The sequence below is a fragment of the Cervus canadensis genome, chromosome 3, assembly GCF_019320065.1.
Source record: "Cervus canadensis isolate Bull #8, Minnesota chromosome 3, ASM1932006v1, whole genome shotgun sequence".
Lineage (NCBI taxonomy): Eukaryota > Metazoa > Chordata > Mammalia > Artiodactyla > Cervidae > Cervus > Cervus canadensis.
The window spans coordinates 101,371,425-101,385,039 of NC_057388.1; the positions used below are offsets into that span (position 1 = coordinate 101,371,425).

A 13,615-nucleotide genomic window follows, 5' to 3' on the forward strand; every position below is an offset into this window, starting at 1 on the left:
CATTTTTACCTTTAGACTCACTAAAACTAATGTGTGGGATATATATCCATCTCCAGTAATTATATGAATTACTGTTCTGAGGAGAGTGCTGATTAAAAATGTTTTTGAGCTTGACCTTTGAGATCTGGAGATAACCTTTGGGTCTCAGAGGTGACTTAGAAGAACAGTCAAGTAAAGGTCTTGTTTTACCTGGATAGAATATGACTAAAGGTGATTATACAGATGGCTAGGATTGGCCCAGGAACAGCTACATTTCAAACTCTTTCTGATAGTAATATGAACTGAGAGTAATTTAACCTCACAGTTTATGAAGAATTTGACAGGGTACCATTTAAATGTTAAAACTCTCCAACCTCTGAAAAATATATTAGCTCTTTTCCTAGACTTTAGACACAAAATAGGCACTTAAAATTTGAAACTATGTATAAAATTTCTAAGATGTATTTAATCTAATTAAGAAAGATTCCTCATCGAATACTGATGTAAAATAAGACAGACTTAATTTGATGAACCAAGATGGTTGAGTCAGCTGTGCAGATGTCAGCTTCCAGTCTCCATAAAAACACCTTCTTCCATCCTTCCTCCTCCACACAACAGGGCCCTAGATCATCTTTGTAAATCTGCTGAGCTGAATTAGTTTAGAGTAGACCTCACCTCTGAGAGAAAGCCTAAATAAAAGAGGGGAAAGTAGTAATTGTACAAGAAATAGAGGGAAAGGGGGAGAAAGAATATGATAGCAGCTCATCTTCATACTTCCTTGAAGACTTCTCAAAGTTCTTTCTTCCATTGTCTCTTCTTTGAGTCAGCTGATGTGTAGTTCTACTTGTGAACACACAATCTCAGTGTTCAAACAGAGTTGATATTTAATTGTACCTTAAAAAGAGAAAGGGTCCAAGTGGAGACCAGAATAGTAAGGGAAAGTTATCCAGATGACAACCATCCAAATAAAGGTGCAGACAGCCTGGGAAAGGTGCAGAGCTGGGAGAGCATGGAAGTTCAGAAATGTCCCAAAGCCTCACTTGCAGCGCAGAGAAGATAGAAGATGGAGGCAGTAGTGAGGGTGAAGCAGGCAGGTAGGAAGTGTCAGGGTACAGAGAGCATTGATGCAAAATTATCTTTCAACTTCATCTGAGACCAGTGGGGAGCTAGCAGAAGAAAATTAGTGAAAAATACAAGTATACGCATGTCAATTATACACACGATGCTTTAAGAAGGGGAATTTCTATGCCTGGTTGTCTCTTCTGCAGTCTTCATCTCACGACTCCTTTGCCTTTACCAGCCTCCACTTTGCTTGTCACCCCTTCTCCCAGCTTCAAGGTCAGCAGCACAGTAAATCCCTCTCTGAGTCTTATCCTCTGCCTCCATTTTCTTTTTTTTCCCCCAATATGCCTTAAGCACAGTTTGTGTGCTGTGCTTAGTCGCTTAGTCATGTCCAACTCTTTGCAACCGCAAGGGCTATAGCCTGCCAGGCTCCTCCGTCCATGGGGATTCTCCAGGCAAGAATACTGAACTGGGTTGCCATGTCCTCTTCCAGGGGATTTTCCCAACCCAGGGCTCGAACACAGTTTACCATATTTTTATTTGTACGTATTTTAGAAACTTTATTTTTTAATTATTTATTTTCAATTGGAGGATAATTGCTTTACAATATTGTGTTGGTTTCTGCCATACATCAGCATGAATCAACCATAGGTATACATATGTCCCCTCCCCCATGGACCCCCACCCCCACCCTATCCCACCCCTCTAGGTTCTGCCTCCATTTCACATCTCTTTCTACTGTCTCTGTTCCCATGACTGTGCTCTCTTAAAGATCCATCTTACTACATGGGACCCCTAAGATTATCCAGAATAGCCTCCATGTTAAGATCCTTATTTTAAAACATGTGCAAGTAACTTTTAACATAAAAGGCAGCATATTCACACATTCTGAGAATCAGGGCAAAGACATCTTCAGGAGGTCGTGCATTACTTAGCTTATCACATAACCTATTCAGGTTGGACACTTAGTTTTTCCCCCTGACCCCACTAATCTTCAATAGCTGTCTTACTTTTTGATGTGATACAATATACAATCCTATCTTTTAGATTTCCTGCTTTATAATGGGAATTATTTCTTCAAGAAGCCATTATCATTTCTTGAAATCTAGGTCTGCTGGAAAATATTCATTCAGGTTTGTTTATTTGAAAATGTCTTTGTTTCTCCTTCATTCTCAAAAGATATTTTCTCTACACAAAGAATTCTTTGACAACAGCCTCCCCTACTCACCACCACTACCTCAAACTTTAACCTTATCCCTCCTTGTCTTCTGTTTTGCGTAGTTTCTGAGAAGAAGTCTACTTTCAGTTCTACTTCTGTATGTGATGTAACTTTATTTCAGGCTCCCTTCTAGATCTTCACTTTATTTTTACCTTTTAGATAGAATATCATATGTCCACATTTTGTTTTTTCCTTATTTTGCTGAATTTCTTGGTTTTGTGCTTTCAATTTCTTTCACTATTTTTTGGTCACTATATCTTCAAGTATTTTTTGTATTCCTTCTATCTCTGTTTTTCTGTTGGGATTTTCCAGTTTCTCATATGTTAGCTTGTTTGGTATTGTCTTGGAAGAGTCTTTTCTCTTTTTACCATTATAATTTCTTCCTCTTTGTGCTTCAGTTTTGCTAATTTCTATCGGTTCATCTTTTTTCTTATTGATCATTTTTTGATTCTCTTGAGTCTACTCATAAGCAATCATTAGTTCTTTGACTATGTCCTTCACACGTAGCATTTCAACTTAATTTCTCTGTGTAGTTTTCAATTCGATATTGAAAGAATTGAATTTATGACAATGTTTATCTTTTCTTTTAGACCTTTTAATTTATTTATGAGTCTTAAAACCCCTGTGTGATAATTCCTGTAATCCAAAAATATCTGATTTTCTTCTGTTAACCTTTTATTCAGTGACATTTACTTTTTTTGGCCTTTTCCTCTGACCTTTAGTTTAGATTTACAGTTTATGTTTTTCACATAGTATAATAGACACTAACATAAACAGTATAATGCCTTGAAATGGACACATTTCTTCAGTTTGACACGTGTTTTGTAGATAGTATGAGAATCAACACAGTCATGGGATGAACTGGGTTTGAGTTTTGTGTTTCTGTGGTGGTTGGTGGTTGGAGAGTTCCTTCTGCTCACTGCGGTGGATGTGGTTGCCTTCTCTTAGACCTGCACCAGGTAGAAGGTTTTCTCTGGTTTTTCACTTTCCTGAAAACGTTCTTGCAAGGGTTGTCCTAAATCTGTGGAGAAAACATTGAGAATTGGTGGGAACTCCTCTTTTTGCCATAGCTCTCAGCCATTCTATACTCACCACATCCCACGCTTGAAGTTGAGCAATTTGTTGAATCAGTTTTCACTCCCTAGTTTGGGGACCTATTTTCTTCCCATACAGTAAGCATATAAGTCAGAGCTCCCATCCTATCTTTTTCTGGATGCACTTATCCTTCTTGAGATTTATGCTATTTGGCTGCCCTGCAATCTCAGTTAACCAATGATTTCACGGGAAGTTATGATTTTGTAGTTCACTGAAACTTTTCTTGTTTTAAGATCGAACCAATGCTCTTTCTAGCTTTCTGCAACCTAAGTGGAAGCTAGAACAATCTCAACTAATTAACTTGTTTCTTTTACAGCAGTTTTAAATTCACAGCGAAGTTAGGCAGAAAGTACAAAAAATTCCCACATATGCCCTCCACCCCTCAATACACACACAACCTTCCACTAGGAAGGTTATACTAATAACCAATTTGCATCAGATTGGTATATTTTTATTTTACTTTATTACCTAAAAAATTTGGTGATTAAAGTATCTTTAAAACTGAGGCATAATTGACATACAACATCATATTAATTTCAGTTGTACAGTGTAGTGATTTAGTGTATATATTGTAAAATGATCACCACAATAAGTGAAGTTGCCATCCATCACCATAGGTAGTTACTAAATTTTTTTTCTTGATTGAGTTATGGGTATCAAACTATCCTTGAATTCCTGAGATGATCATGGTACATGACTCTTTTTAATATACTCATGTATTTCTTTCTCAGCAACCTCTCTGTTGCTGATGTCTCTATGCCACAATTGTTGTTCCTCAGATGCTGGTACATTTTCTTGCAGAACATCAAGTAATTCCACATAGGAGCTGTGCAGCCCAGTTATTTTCCTTGCTAGGTTTGGGTAAGTTTGGGATTTTTCCTCTGGCAGTGATGGCCTGTGATCACTATGTGGCAGTGTGTGATACCAAGTTACGGATGAAGAAGACAGTCCCAAAGGAATATACTGTATGATTTTACATATATATAATTCTTGAAATGCTAAAATTATAGATCGAGAGAACAGATGGTAATAACTAGAGGTTAAAAGGAGACATGCTAGTAAAGTAATGCTTAAAATTCTCCAAGCCAGGCTTCAGCAATATGTGAACCATGAACCTCAGATGTTCAAGCTGGTTTTAGAAAAGGCAGAGGAACCAGAGATCAAATTGCCAACATCCACTGGATCATCAAAAAAGCAAGAGAGTTCCAGAAAAACATCTTATTTCTGCTTTATTGACTATGCCAAAGCCTTTGACTGTGTGGATCACAATAAACTGTGGAAAATTCTGAAAGAGAAGGGCATACCAGACCACCTGACCTGCCTCTTGAGAAACCTGTATGCAGGTCAGGAAGCAACAGTTAGAACTGGACATTGAACAACAGACTGGTTCCAAATAGGAAAAGGAGTACGTCAAGGCTGTATATTGTCGCCCTGCTTATTTAACTTATATGCAGAGTACATCATGAGAAACGTTGGGCTGGAGGAAGCACAAGCTGGAATCAAGATTGCCGGGAGAAATATCAGTAACCTCAGATATGCAGATGACACCACCCTTATGGCAGAAAGTGAAGAGGAAACTAAAGAGCCTCTTGATGAAAGTGAAAGAGGAGAGTGAAAAAGTTGGCCTAAAGCTCAACATTCAGAAAACTAAGATCATGGCATCTGGTCACATCACTTCATGGCAAATAGATGGGGAAACAATGGAAACAGAACAGTGGCAGACTTTATTTTTGGGGGGGCTCCAAAATCACTGCAGATGGTGACTACAGCCATGAAATTAAAAGACTCTTGCTTCTTGGAAGAAAAGCTGTGACCAATCTAGACAGCATATTAAAAAGCAGAGACATTACTTTGCCAACAAAGGTCTGTCTGGTCAAAGCTATGGTTTTTCCAGGAGTCATGTATGGATGTGAGAGCTGAACTATAAAGAAAGCTGAGCACCAAAGAATTGATGCTTTTGAACTGTGGTGTTGGAGAAGACTCTTGAGAGTCCCTTGGACTGCAAGGAGATCCAACCAGTCCATCCTAAAGGAGATCCGTCCTGAGTGTTCATTGGAAGGACTGATGCTGAAGCTGAAACTCCAATACTTTGGCCACCTCATGTGAAGAGTTGACTCATTTGAAAAGATGAGATGATGAAAAGACCCTGATGCTGGGAAAGATTGAAGGCAGGAAGAGAAGGGGAACGACAGAGGATGAGATGGTTGGGTGCCATCACTGACTCGATGGACATGGGTTTGAGTAAACTCCGGGAGTTGGTGATGGACAGGGAGGCCTGGTGTGCTGCAGTTCATGGGGTCGGAAAGAGGTAGACACGACTGAGCAACTGAACTGAACTGAACTGAAAGGCTGGACAGAAATAGATGTGACTATAAGAGGACAACATGAAGGATTCTTGTGGTGATGGAAATGTTCTGTATCTTGACTGTATCAATGCCAATATGTTGTGATATTGTATTACCACATTATCATTATTCATACCACATGGCTATAATTACATAATGACCTTGTTTATCATACTATCTTATGATATTGTACTGTAGCTTTGCAAGATGCTTCTATTGCGAGAAACTGGTAAATCAGTATAAGAGGTATTTCTGTATTATTTCTTATGACACATTAATCTACAATCTATAAATATAAACTTTAATTAAAATAAAATTTGAAGAAGTGTAGTAGTTTCATCCTTCTTTGTCAAGAATTTTGGATGACAGTATTGTTTTTCCATTTTTTTATTAGTTGCTAAAACTCCCTTTGTCAATTTATTGTAGATTTAGATTTTATTTAATATAATTTAATGGCTTATAGGTGATTATTTTAATTTCTGTACAATTTATAGGTTACTTTCCATTTACAGTTGTTACAAAATATTGGCTATATTCCTCATGTTGTACAGTATATCCTTAAGCGTATCTTACACCCAATAATTTGTACCTCCTTTTCTTCCACCCTTATATTGCCCCTCGCCATTGGTAATCACTGGGCTATTCTCTGTATCCATGAGTCTACTTATTTTTTGGTACATTCACTAGTTTGTTGTATTTTTTAGATTTCACATATGAGTTACATGATGCAATATTGTCTTTTGCTGTCTGACGACTTAGCATAATTCTCTTCAAGACCATCCATGTTGCCACAATGGCAAATTTTTGTTTTTTTTATGGCTTAGTAGTACTCCATTGTGTATATATACATATACACCACATCTTCTTTATCCATTTGTCTGTGATTAGACACTCACATTGCTTCCGTATCTTGGATTTTTAAATCTGCCTATGTGATGCTATCACTTTTGGAGCTTAAGTAGTATCATGAGACATGTGTTAGAATGTCTATCATACTGGCCATGCTCACAGAACCAATTAGACTGCACATACATCAGGGGACTGAAGCACACCTCTCCCATTTCTAGGAGAAGGAATAAGGGCATCTGGAGTCCGAAGGAGGAGAATTGGTATTTACACTAGATTTAGATGCAGCCCCAGTCAGTTCTTCCTGGATTGGGACACTGAAGGCTAAAGTTTGTTTTGGGTTACAGGAGAACATCCTAAAACCCCAGTGAGCTGGCTTCTTTGACTTTTTAGAATGACCTAGGGCTATAATGACGGAGAAGGCAATGGCACCCCACTCCAGTACTCTTGCCTGGAAAATCCCATGGATGGAGGAGCCTGGTGGGCTGCAGTCCATGGGATCGCTAAGAGTCGGACATGACTGAGCAACTTCACTTTCACTTTTCACTTTCATGCATTGGAGAAGGAAATGGCGACTCACTCCAGTGTTCTTGCCTGGGGAATCCCAGGGATGGGGGAGCCTGGTGGGCTGCCATCTATGGAGTCACATAGAGTCGGACCTGACTGAAGTGACTTAGCAGCAGCAGCAGCAGCAGGGCTATAATGAAGATGTTGGTGGGAGAAGGATGGAGAACAGCCTTCCACAGGGGGAGGGCAGCATGGAGGCCCTGCCCTTGTGAATTGGGAATGGGGGCAGCAATTTCCACTCTAATGCACGGGGCCCCCTGAGGGGACACCGTTGGCCCTATGTTGCCAGTGGAGCTGCTGCCAAAGCTCGTTAGGTCTGTGCTGGAGCTGTTTTTGGAGCTCTTGTTGACTTCCTCCCAGTAGTGTCCCTCACAGTCACAATTAGTCCCAGGTGATTTACTGGAGCCCAAGGAATTTGGGTGTTATCTATTCTATATGGTCCTTCCCTCTGTTGGAAGAGAAAACTCTTCACATCAACTTAGACACAGATGGTAGCATAAATGTGTATTTTGTCAGACACTGATTAATGTTTGAGAGTCATCAGCAGCATGTGGGAGTGTGGGTTCAGAAGATATAGAAACAGAAGTGATGTGACTTGTTAGAGACTTTGGGTCAAGGATATGTAACATGACTGGTGAAATTGTTCACCCTAAGTATTGCTGCAAATGTATTAAAATAACAGCTTTGCTTAAGTTTTAGGCTTATGTACAATTTTTTTCTGCAGGCTTCTCAACTCTAAGGTTTAGCACTGACATAAAGATGAAGTCAGGGATGCCCAAAAGTATAAAATTTTTAGTTAGGCATTGATATTAACTAACAGATAGTAGGAATATTATATTTCCAGAAAAAATATCTGTCAATTGCTTAAAGCCTCATGTTTCAATTTTTCTGAAGGCTTTTGTACCCAAGATATAATTTTCCTTTTTAATAACAGATAAATTAAGATATAAGACAATTAATGGCTTATGCAAAGACCTTAGGAACTCAAGACAGTGAACTGGAGTTAGGATCTAGGTCTCCCACCTCATCCCAGGCTTGGTTCCTCAAGAATTGTCTGTAGAGACTGCACCGTGGAGATTTGGAGACAGCTGGAATTACCCAGCAAAAGAAAATCTTAGTGTTAGCAACAGGGACAAAGATAAGAGATATAAATAAGGTGAGAATTTATCCGTTGAGGCTGTAATGAAATATATCACCAAAGGTGAATGTCAGGCTTGCACATGTTTGAGAAATGGAGTCTCATAATTGGTCTGAGATTGTGTGGAGTCAGGTCGTCAAATCAGGCTTGGAAGGAGATCACAGGACCTGAACAGGAGTAAATTAATTGTTCTTTCAGTGTGTTAAACCCATCTTTGAGATATCAGCCACCCTGAAGACCGTGGCTTCTCTGTTTCTACAGAGTAAGATGATGCAGATATTCCTTCTCAGGTATGATATGCTCGCTGTCTACATCAAGCAACTCTTCAGTCATGAGTCAGAGAAAATTTCTCTAAATGAAAGTACGGACAGTGTCTATGAAAGTGTCTGTGGAAACTTCAGCTTTATAGAGGTATGGGTTCTGAGTCATTTTGATCAACATGAAAGAAACACATCTGCAGGTTGTGAGAGCTACCTTAATGTGTTTTTGTATTCAGGATTCTTACTTGTCCCAGCCAAGGTTGTCAAGAATGCCAGCACTGAAGACCAAATAGCTTTAAGCTTAAATAAACACAATTCTTTACTTAAGTGAATCACAATTGAGTAAAGTTGAACTTTTCAATTTGTTGTTAAGCCATGTAAAATGAGTTACACCGGGAATCTGAAAACTAATTTTTTATTTCCATTTCTCTGTCATAGAGAGAAGGCATTTTGGTAGTATTTGCTGTCAGTATTAATAACCGGACTAGTGGGACAAGGCACATGGAGATACTTTTACTTAGGGTCACCAAAGGGTATATTTTAACAATGAATAATTGGTCTTTGCTCTCCAAACCTCATAGCTGATTTTCCTTTAGTTTCTGTATCATTCCTCATCCCTTCTCCATTTGTAAATGTCTCAGTTTTCCTTCTTGCATCATCTATTTTAAAGAGTCACAAGATCAAGTAATTCACATCTTAAAACCCCCATTTTATGCTAATTATATCTAAAAAATTCAGGATAATATCAACAGAAAAGGAATAAATTACTAATATTTTAGTTTCGAGAATTCATGATTGGGCAAGACGGAGATACTTTGTAACAGAATATTTCAATGGCACCTTCATATTATATCACTTAATGTGTTGCAATAATTTCCCTACATCCACCACAGATCATAAAGCACAGGCATGAAAAAACCCTTCCTTTATGTTGCTCATGTCGAAGATGAACCACAGGGATACGGCATTTGTCAATACTATGTCTTGAGCAAGTGGCTTGGATTATTTATTTTTGACTAGGCAAAGAAAACTCAAAACATTTTGAGAGGTGTAGTTTGTGGAGTATGAGAAGATATGGCCTAAAGCATGTAAAATAGCTCCTTGTCATTAAAGAAGCATTGCGTGTGTGTATGCTAATGGCCCTAAAGGACCATTAGGTACCTGCAGAAAGATAAAGCAACTAGAGTTGGACAAGTACTGAAAAAAGAACACAGACTGTCTTGTTGGGAAGGAAGCATTAACAAGACCAACTCTTAACTGTGTTTATCTTCAAACCTGGCTTTTGAACAAGAGCTGTGTTCCTAGTTCCTTGTGAGGAGGGTTTTGCTCTGTTGTTTCTATTAAGAAAAGTGGAATAAATACCCACAAAGGTCCATTTTACCTGTTGACATCAAGGAACAACACATATTTACGCATAGCATCAAATCCCTAGAATCTGTCTAGAGTTGAAAATACCAAGCTTTAGCTTTCTGACATCAAGCGTTTAGATATATACACACTATCTATCAGTTATTTAATGGTGCATCCTGAGACCTACTAGGAATCAAGCTCTATTCAGCTGAAAGTTGACCCAAGGTAACACTAATGTTGGAGACAGTGTTCATTGCAGGTACGTGAAAACCATCAGACAAGCCCATTTCCCTCCTTTATTCAGCTATACTTTTACAGATGTTATTTCTATATTAGTCTACCAGGAGTCTTAAAAGGGTTTCCATGACTGTAGAAAATAGGAATGTTTTGATATCAATTATTTTGAATTTAAATTATTTTAAAATGAAGGAAATTGCCTATATAGATAGATGTATATATATATACACACACTGATGGGTTAAAAATAACTAGCTGACATATCCATGAAAGGGAAGGTATTTAAGTATTAACAGGTTATTTTAGTAAAATGCTTTGCCCTAAAAAGCATGCATGATAATGAATGCTAAAATTAATAAAAAAATATAGCAGCTCCTAATGAATGAGTATTCAGACACTCCCTGTCCATGATGTTCTTAATTCTGTAAGCACTTATACATCACGAGATTTGTTTGTGCGTGAAAGAGGTATAATTACATTTGTATTTTAGGACAACCAGCTAATGATGAGTGTAAGGTGAAATGCAGTGAGGGAAATACGTTTGTTTCTCTCCAAGGGAGGAGCTTAGGTTACAACCAGTACCTATTCTGCTAAAGTCCTGCCACCAGTAATAGTTCAAAAAGTAACTTCCTCATAAATTGTTTACATTTGACCTTAAATACACATACTAATTATAAAATATGATCACATTCTCTACATAAAAGTTTAAATCTCTAACCCAATCACACATTGGTAAGTTCATGAAAACAAGATCTAACTTCAGATCTCTCCATGAGACACTAACCTTGTTTGTACTATCCATGTGCCACTTCTGAATCTTTTTTTTTTTGGTAGGTTCTTTATTCATTTCCTCATGTTTGGTGTAGCAGATTTATGTAGGGTTATCCTTGACTTCAAAACATGTTTATCAGTATTGTCAACTTACCTCTCATTGTCACCTACCATCCTCTCTTGTCCTGGAAGCTAGTGTAAATTGGAAGGATATAAAATTGCACTGCATTATTGCCAGGCTATGAAGAACTCCCTCAGACCATTCTATACTTTAGAAGGCAATGGCTTGCATTACTTGTGTGGAATAGACAGAATGCATACCAGAATCAGGCCTGCCATCTTGGTCGAAAACACTCTAAAACATCTGGCTAAGGCTGGAAGGTTGAATACAGTATGCATTCTTTTAAGAAGTTATTCTTACAGTTAATTCAACAGCTTCTACAATTTTTGTCTCTCTCTGCAGATTAATAACCTCACATTTTTTAAATGGGAACAGATAACCAGACTTGGGTGAGAGAATTCATTCTCCTCGGCCTGTCCAGTGACTGGGACACTCAGGTGGCTCTCTTCATCCTGTTCTCGGTCACTTACCTGCTGACCCTGCTGGGGAACGTCCTCATTGTCCTTCTGATCAGACTGGACGGCCGACTCCACACTCCCATGTATTTCTTCCTCAGCAACCTCTCCCTCGTGGATGTCTCCTACGCCACGAGCATCGTTCCTCAGATGCTGGCGCACTTCCTTGCGGAACATAAAGGGATCCCCTGCGTGAGCTGTGCGGCTCAGTTATTCTTCTCCCTAGGCCTGGGGGGGACTGAGTTTGTTCTCCTGGCCGTGATGGCCTATGACCGCTATGTGGCTGTGTGCGACCCCCTGAGATACCCGGTCATCATGCACGGAGGGCTCTGTGCTAGGCTGGCCGTCACATCCTGGCTCAGTGGCTCTGTCAACTCTCTCATCCATACTGCCATCACCTTTCAGCTGCCCATGTGCACGAACAAGTATATTGATCACATATCCTGTGAAATCCTAGCTGTGGTCAGGCTGGCCTGTGTGGACACCTCCTCCAATGAGGTGGCCATCATGGTTTCTAGTATTGTCTTGCTGATGACACCTTTCTGCCTGGTTCTCTTGTCCTACATCAGGATCATCTCCACCATCCTAAAGATCCAGTCCACAGAGGGGAGAAAGAAAGCCTTCCACACCTGCGCCTCTCACCTCACAGTGGTTGTCCCGTGCTATGGCATGACCATTTTCACTTACATCCAGCCCAGTTCCAGCCCTTCTGTGCTTCAGGAGAAGCTGATCTCTGTCTTCTATGCCGTTTTGATGCCTGTACTGAACCCCATGATTTACAGTCTAAGGAATAAGGAGGTGAAGGGGGCCTGGCAGAAGCTTCTAGGACAATTATCTGGATTAATGTCAAAACTGGCAACTTGAAATAAGAGCATCACTTAGAGAAAAGAGCTTTGCCTCTCACTTAATTCTGATATGAAGAATTAACTGCATTGCCCTGGCAACCAGGAAGGTGATGACAGAACATGTACTGGTGATGCTGGGTAGGAGGTTATGTCACAGCAGGATGTTCAGAGAATTTAAGCCCTGCTGTGATAGAACTTCCCGCACTTAATCTGCACTCATTTAACCCAAAATTAATGGAAAAAATAATTTGTTATTGTGAAATATATTTTTGCAATCATGGATCTATTATTAGATCTTACTTTGGACCACTTGTTCTTATTCATCTAAATTTTATAGAAGGTTATTATGTTTCCATTGGGAACAAAAGCATTTTCACATTTTAGACTTACTGAAAATAACACATGGAGTATGTGTCCGCATCTAGAAATCGCTATTCTGAGGTGAATGTTGATAGGCTGATTAAAATGTTTTATGCAAAGCCTCTGATATGTGGACATAAAGCCTTGTCTGAGTGCTGGAGGTAACTGAGTGGAAGAATCAACTAAAGGTCTTTTCACAGAAAGGATGTAACTAAAGGCGTTTGTACACATGGCTATTACTGACCAAGGAGATGCTAAGTTTTAGTCTCTCCTTGAGAGGAATTTTAATGCATACCTAAGGGGTGCCATTCATATATTTAAAACTGTCCAATCTCTGAACAAAGAATCTAATTCTTTCTCTAGGTTTAGATACAAAATTAGCATGTAATATTTGAAATATTGTGTAAGATACCAAAGATGTAGTTACCTATGAAAGGACAGATTCCTCAAGCACAACTAATATAAAATAAGACACATTTAGTTTGGGAATCAAGATAGTTGAGTCAACTGTGCCCATGTCAGCTTCCAGTCTCCATATAAACTCTTTTTCCCATCCCTCCTCCTCACACACTGCAGGGCCCTAGTTATAAATCTGCTGGCTTTGGAATAGCCTGGAGTAGACCTCGCCTCTGACAGAAAGCCTAAATAAAGTAAAGGAGGGGAAGAAGTAACCGTATAAGAGGTAAAGAAGGGGAAGGGGAGAAAGAATATGGTAGCAGCTCATCTGCTTGAAGACATCTCAAAGTGCTTTCTTCCCTTGTCTCTTCTTTAAGTCAGGTGATATGCAGTTCTTCCTCTTGTGGACAAATCTCAGTGCTTGAGCAGAGTTGAAGGCCCTTTTAATATCAAATTTTACCTAAAGTAATTTAGGCCTATAATTTGTATTATAGGCAAGCATCCCCAAACATGTCAATATTAGTGGGCTAAAGTTCTCTTGCTGTTAATTAAGGAATGTTAATGGAGTG

General features: G+C 39.1%; 1 protein-coding gene across 1 annotated transcript; it reads left to right on the plus strand.

The window, feature by feature from the left end:
* Positions 1-11,355: 11,355 nt before the first annotated feature.
* LOC122437976 (olfactory receptor-like protein OLF3) lies at positions 11,356-12,389 on the plus strand. Its single transcript, XM_043462440.1, has one exon. The coding sequence runs from the start codon at positions 11,356-11,358 to the stop codon at positions 12,307-12,309; it is 954 nt and encodes a 317-aa protein (XP_043318375.1). The 3' UTR covers positions 12,310-12,389.
* The last annotated feature ends 1,226 nt before the right edge of the window (positions 12,390-13,615 follow it).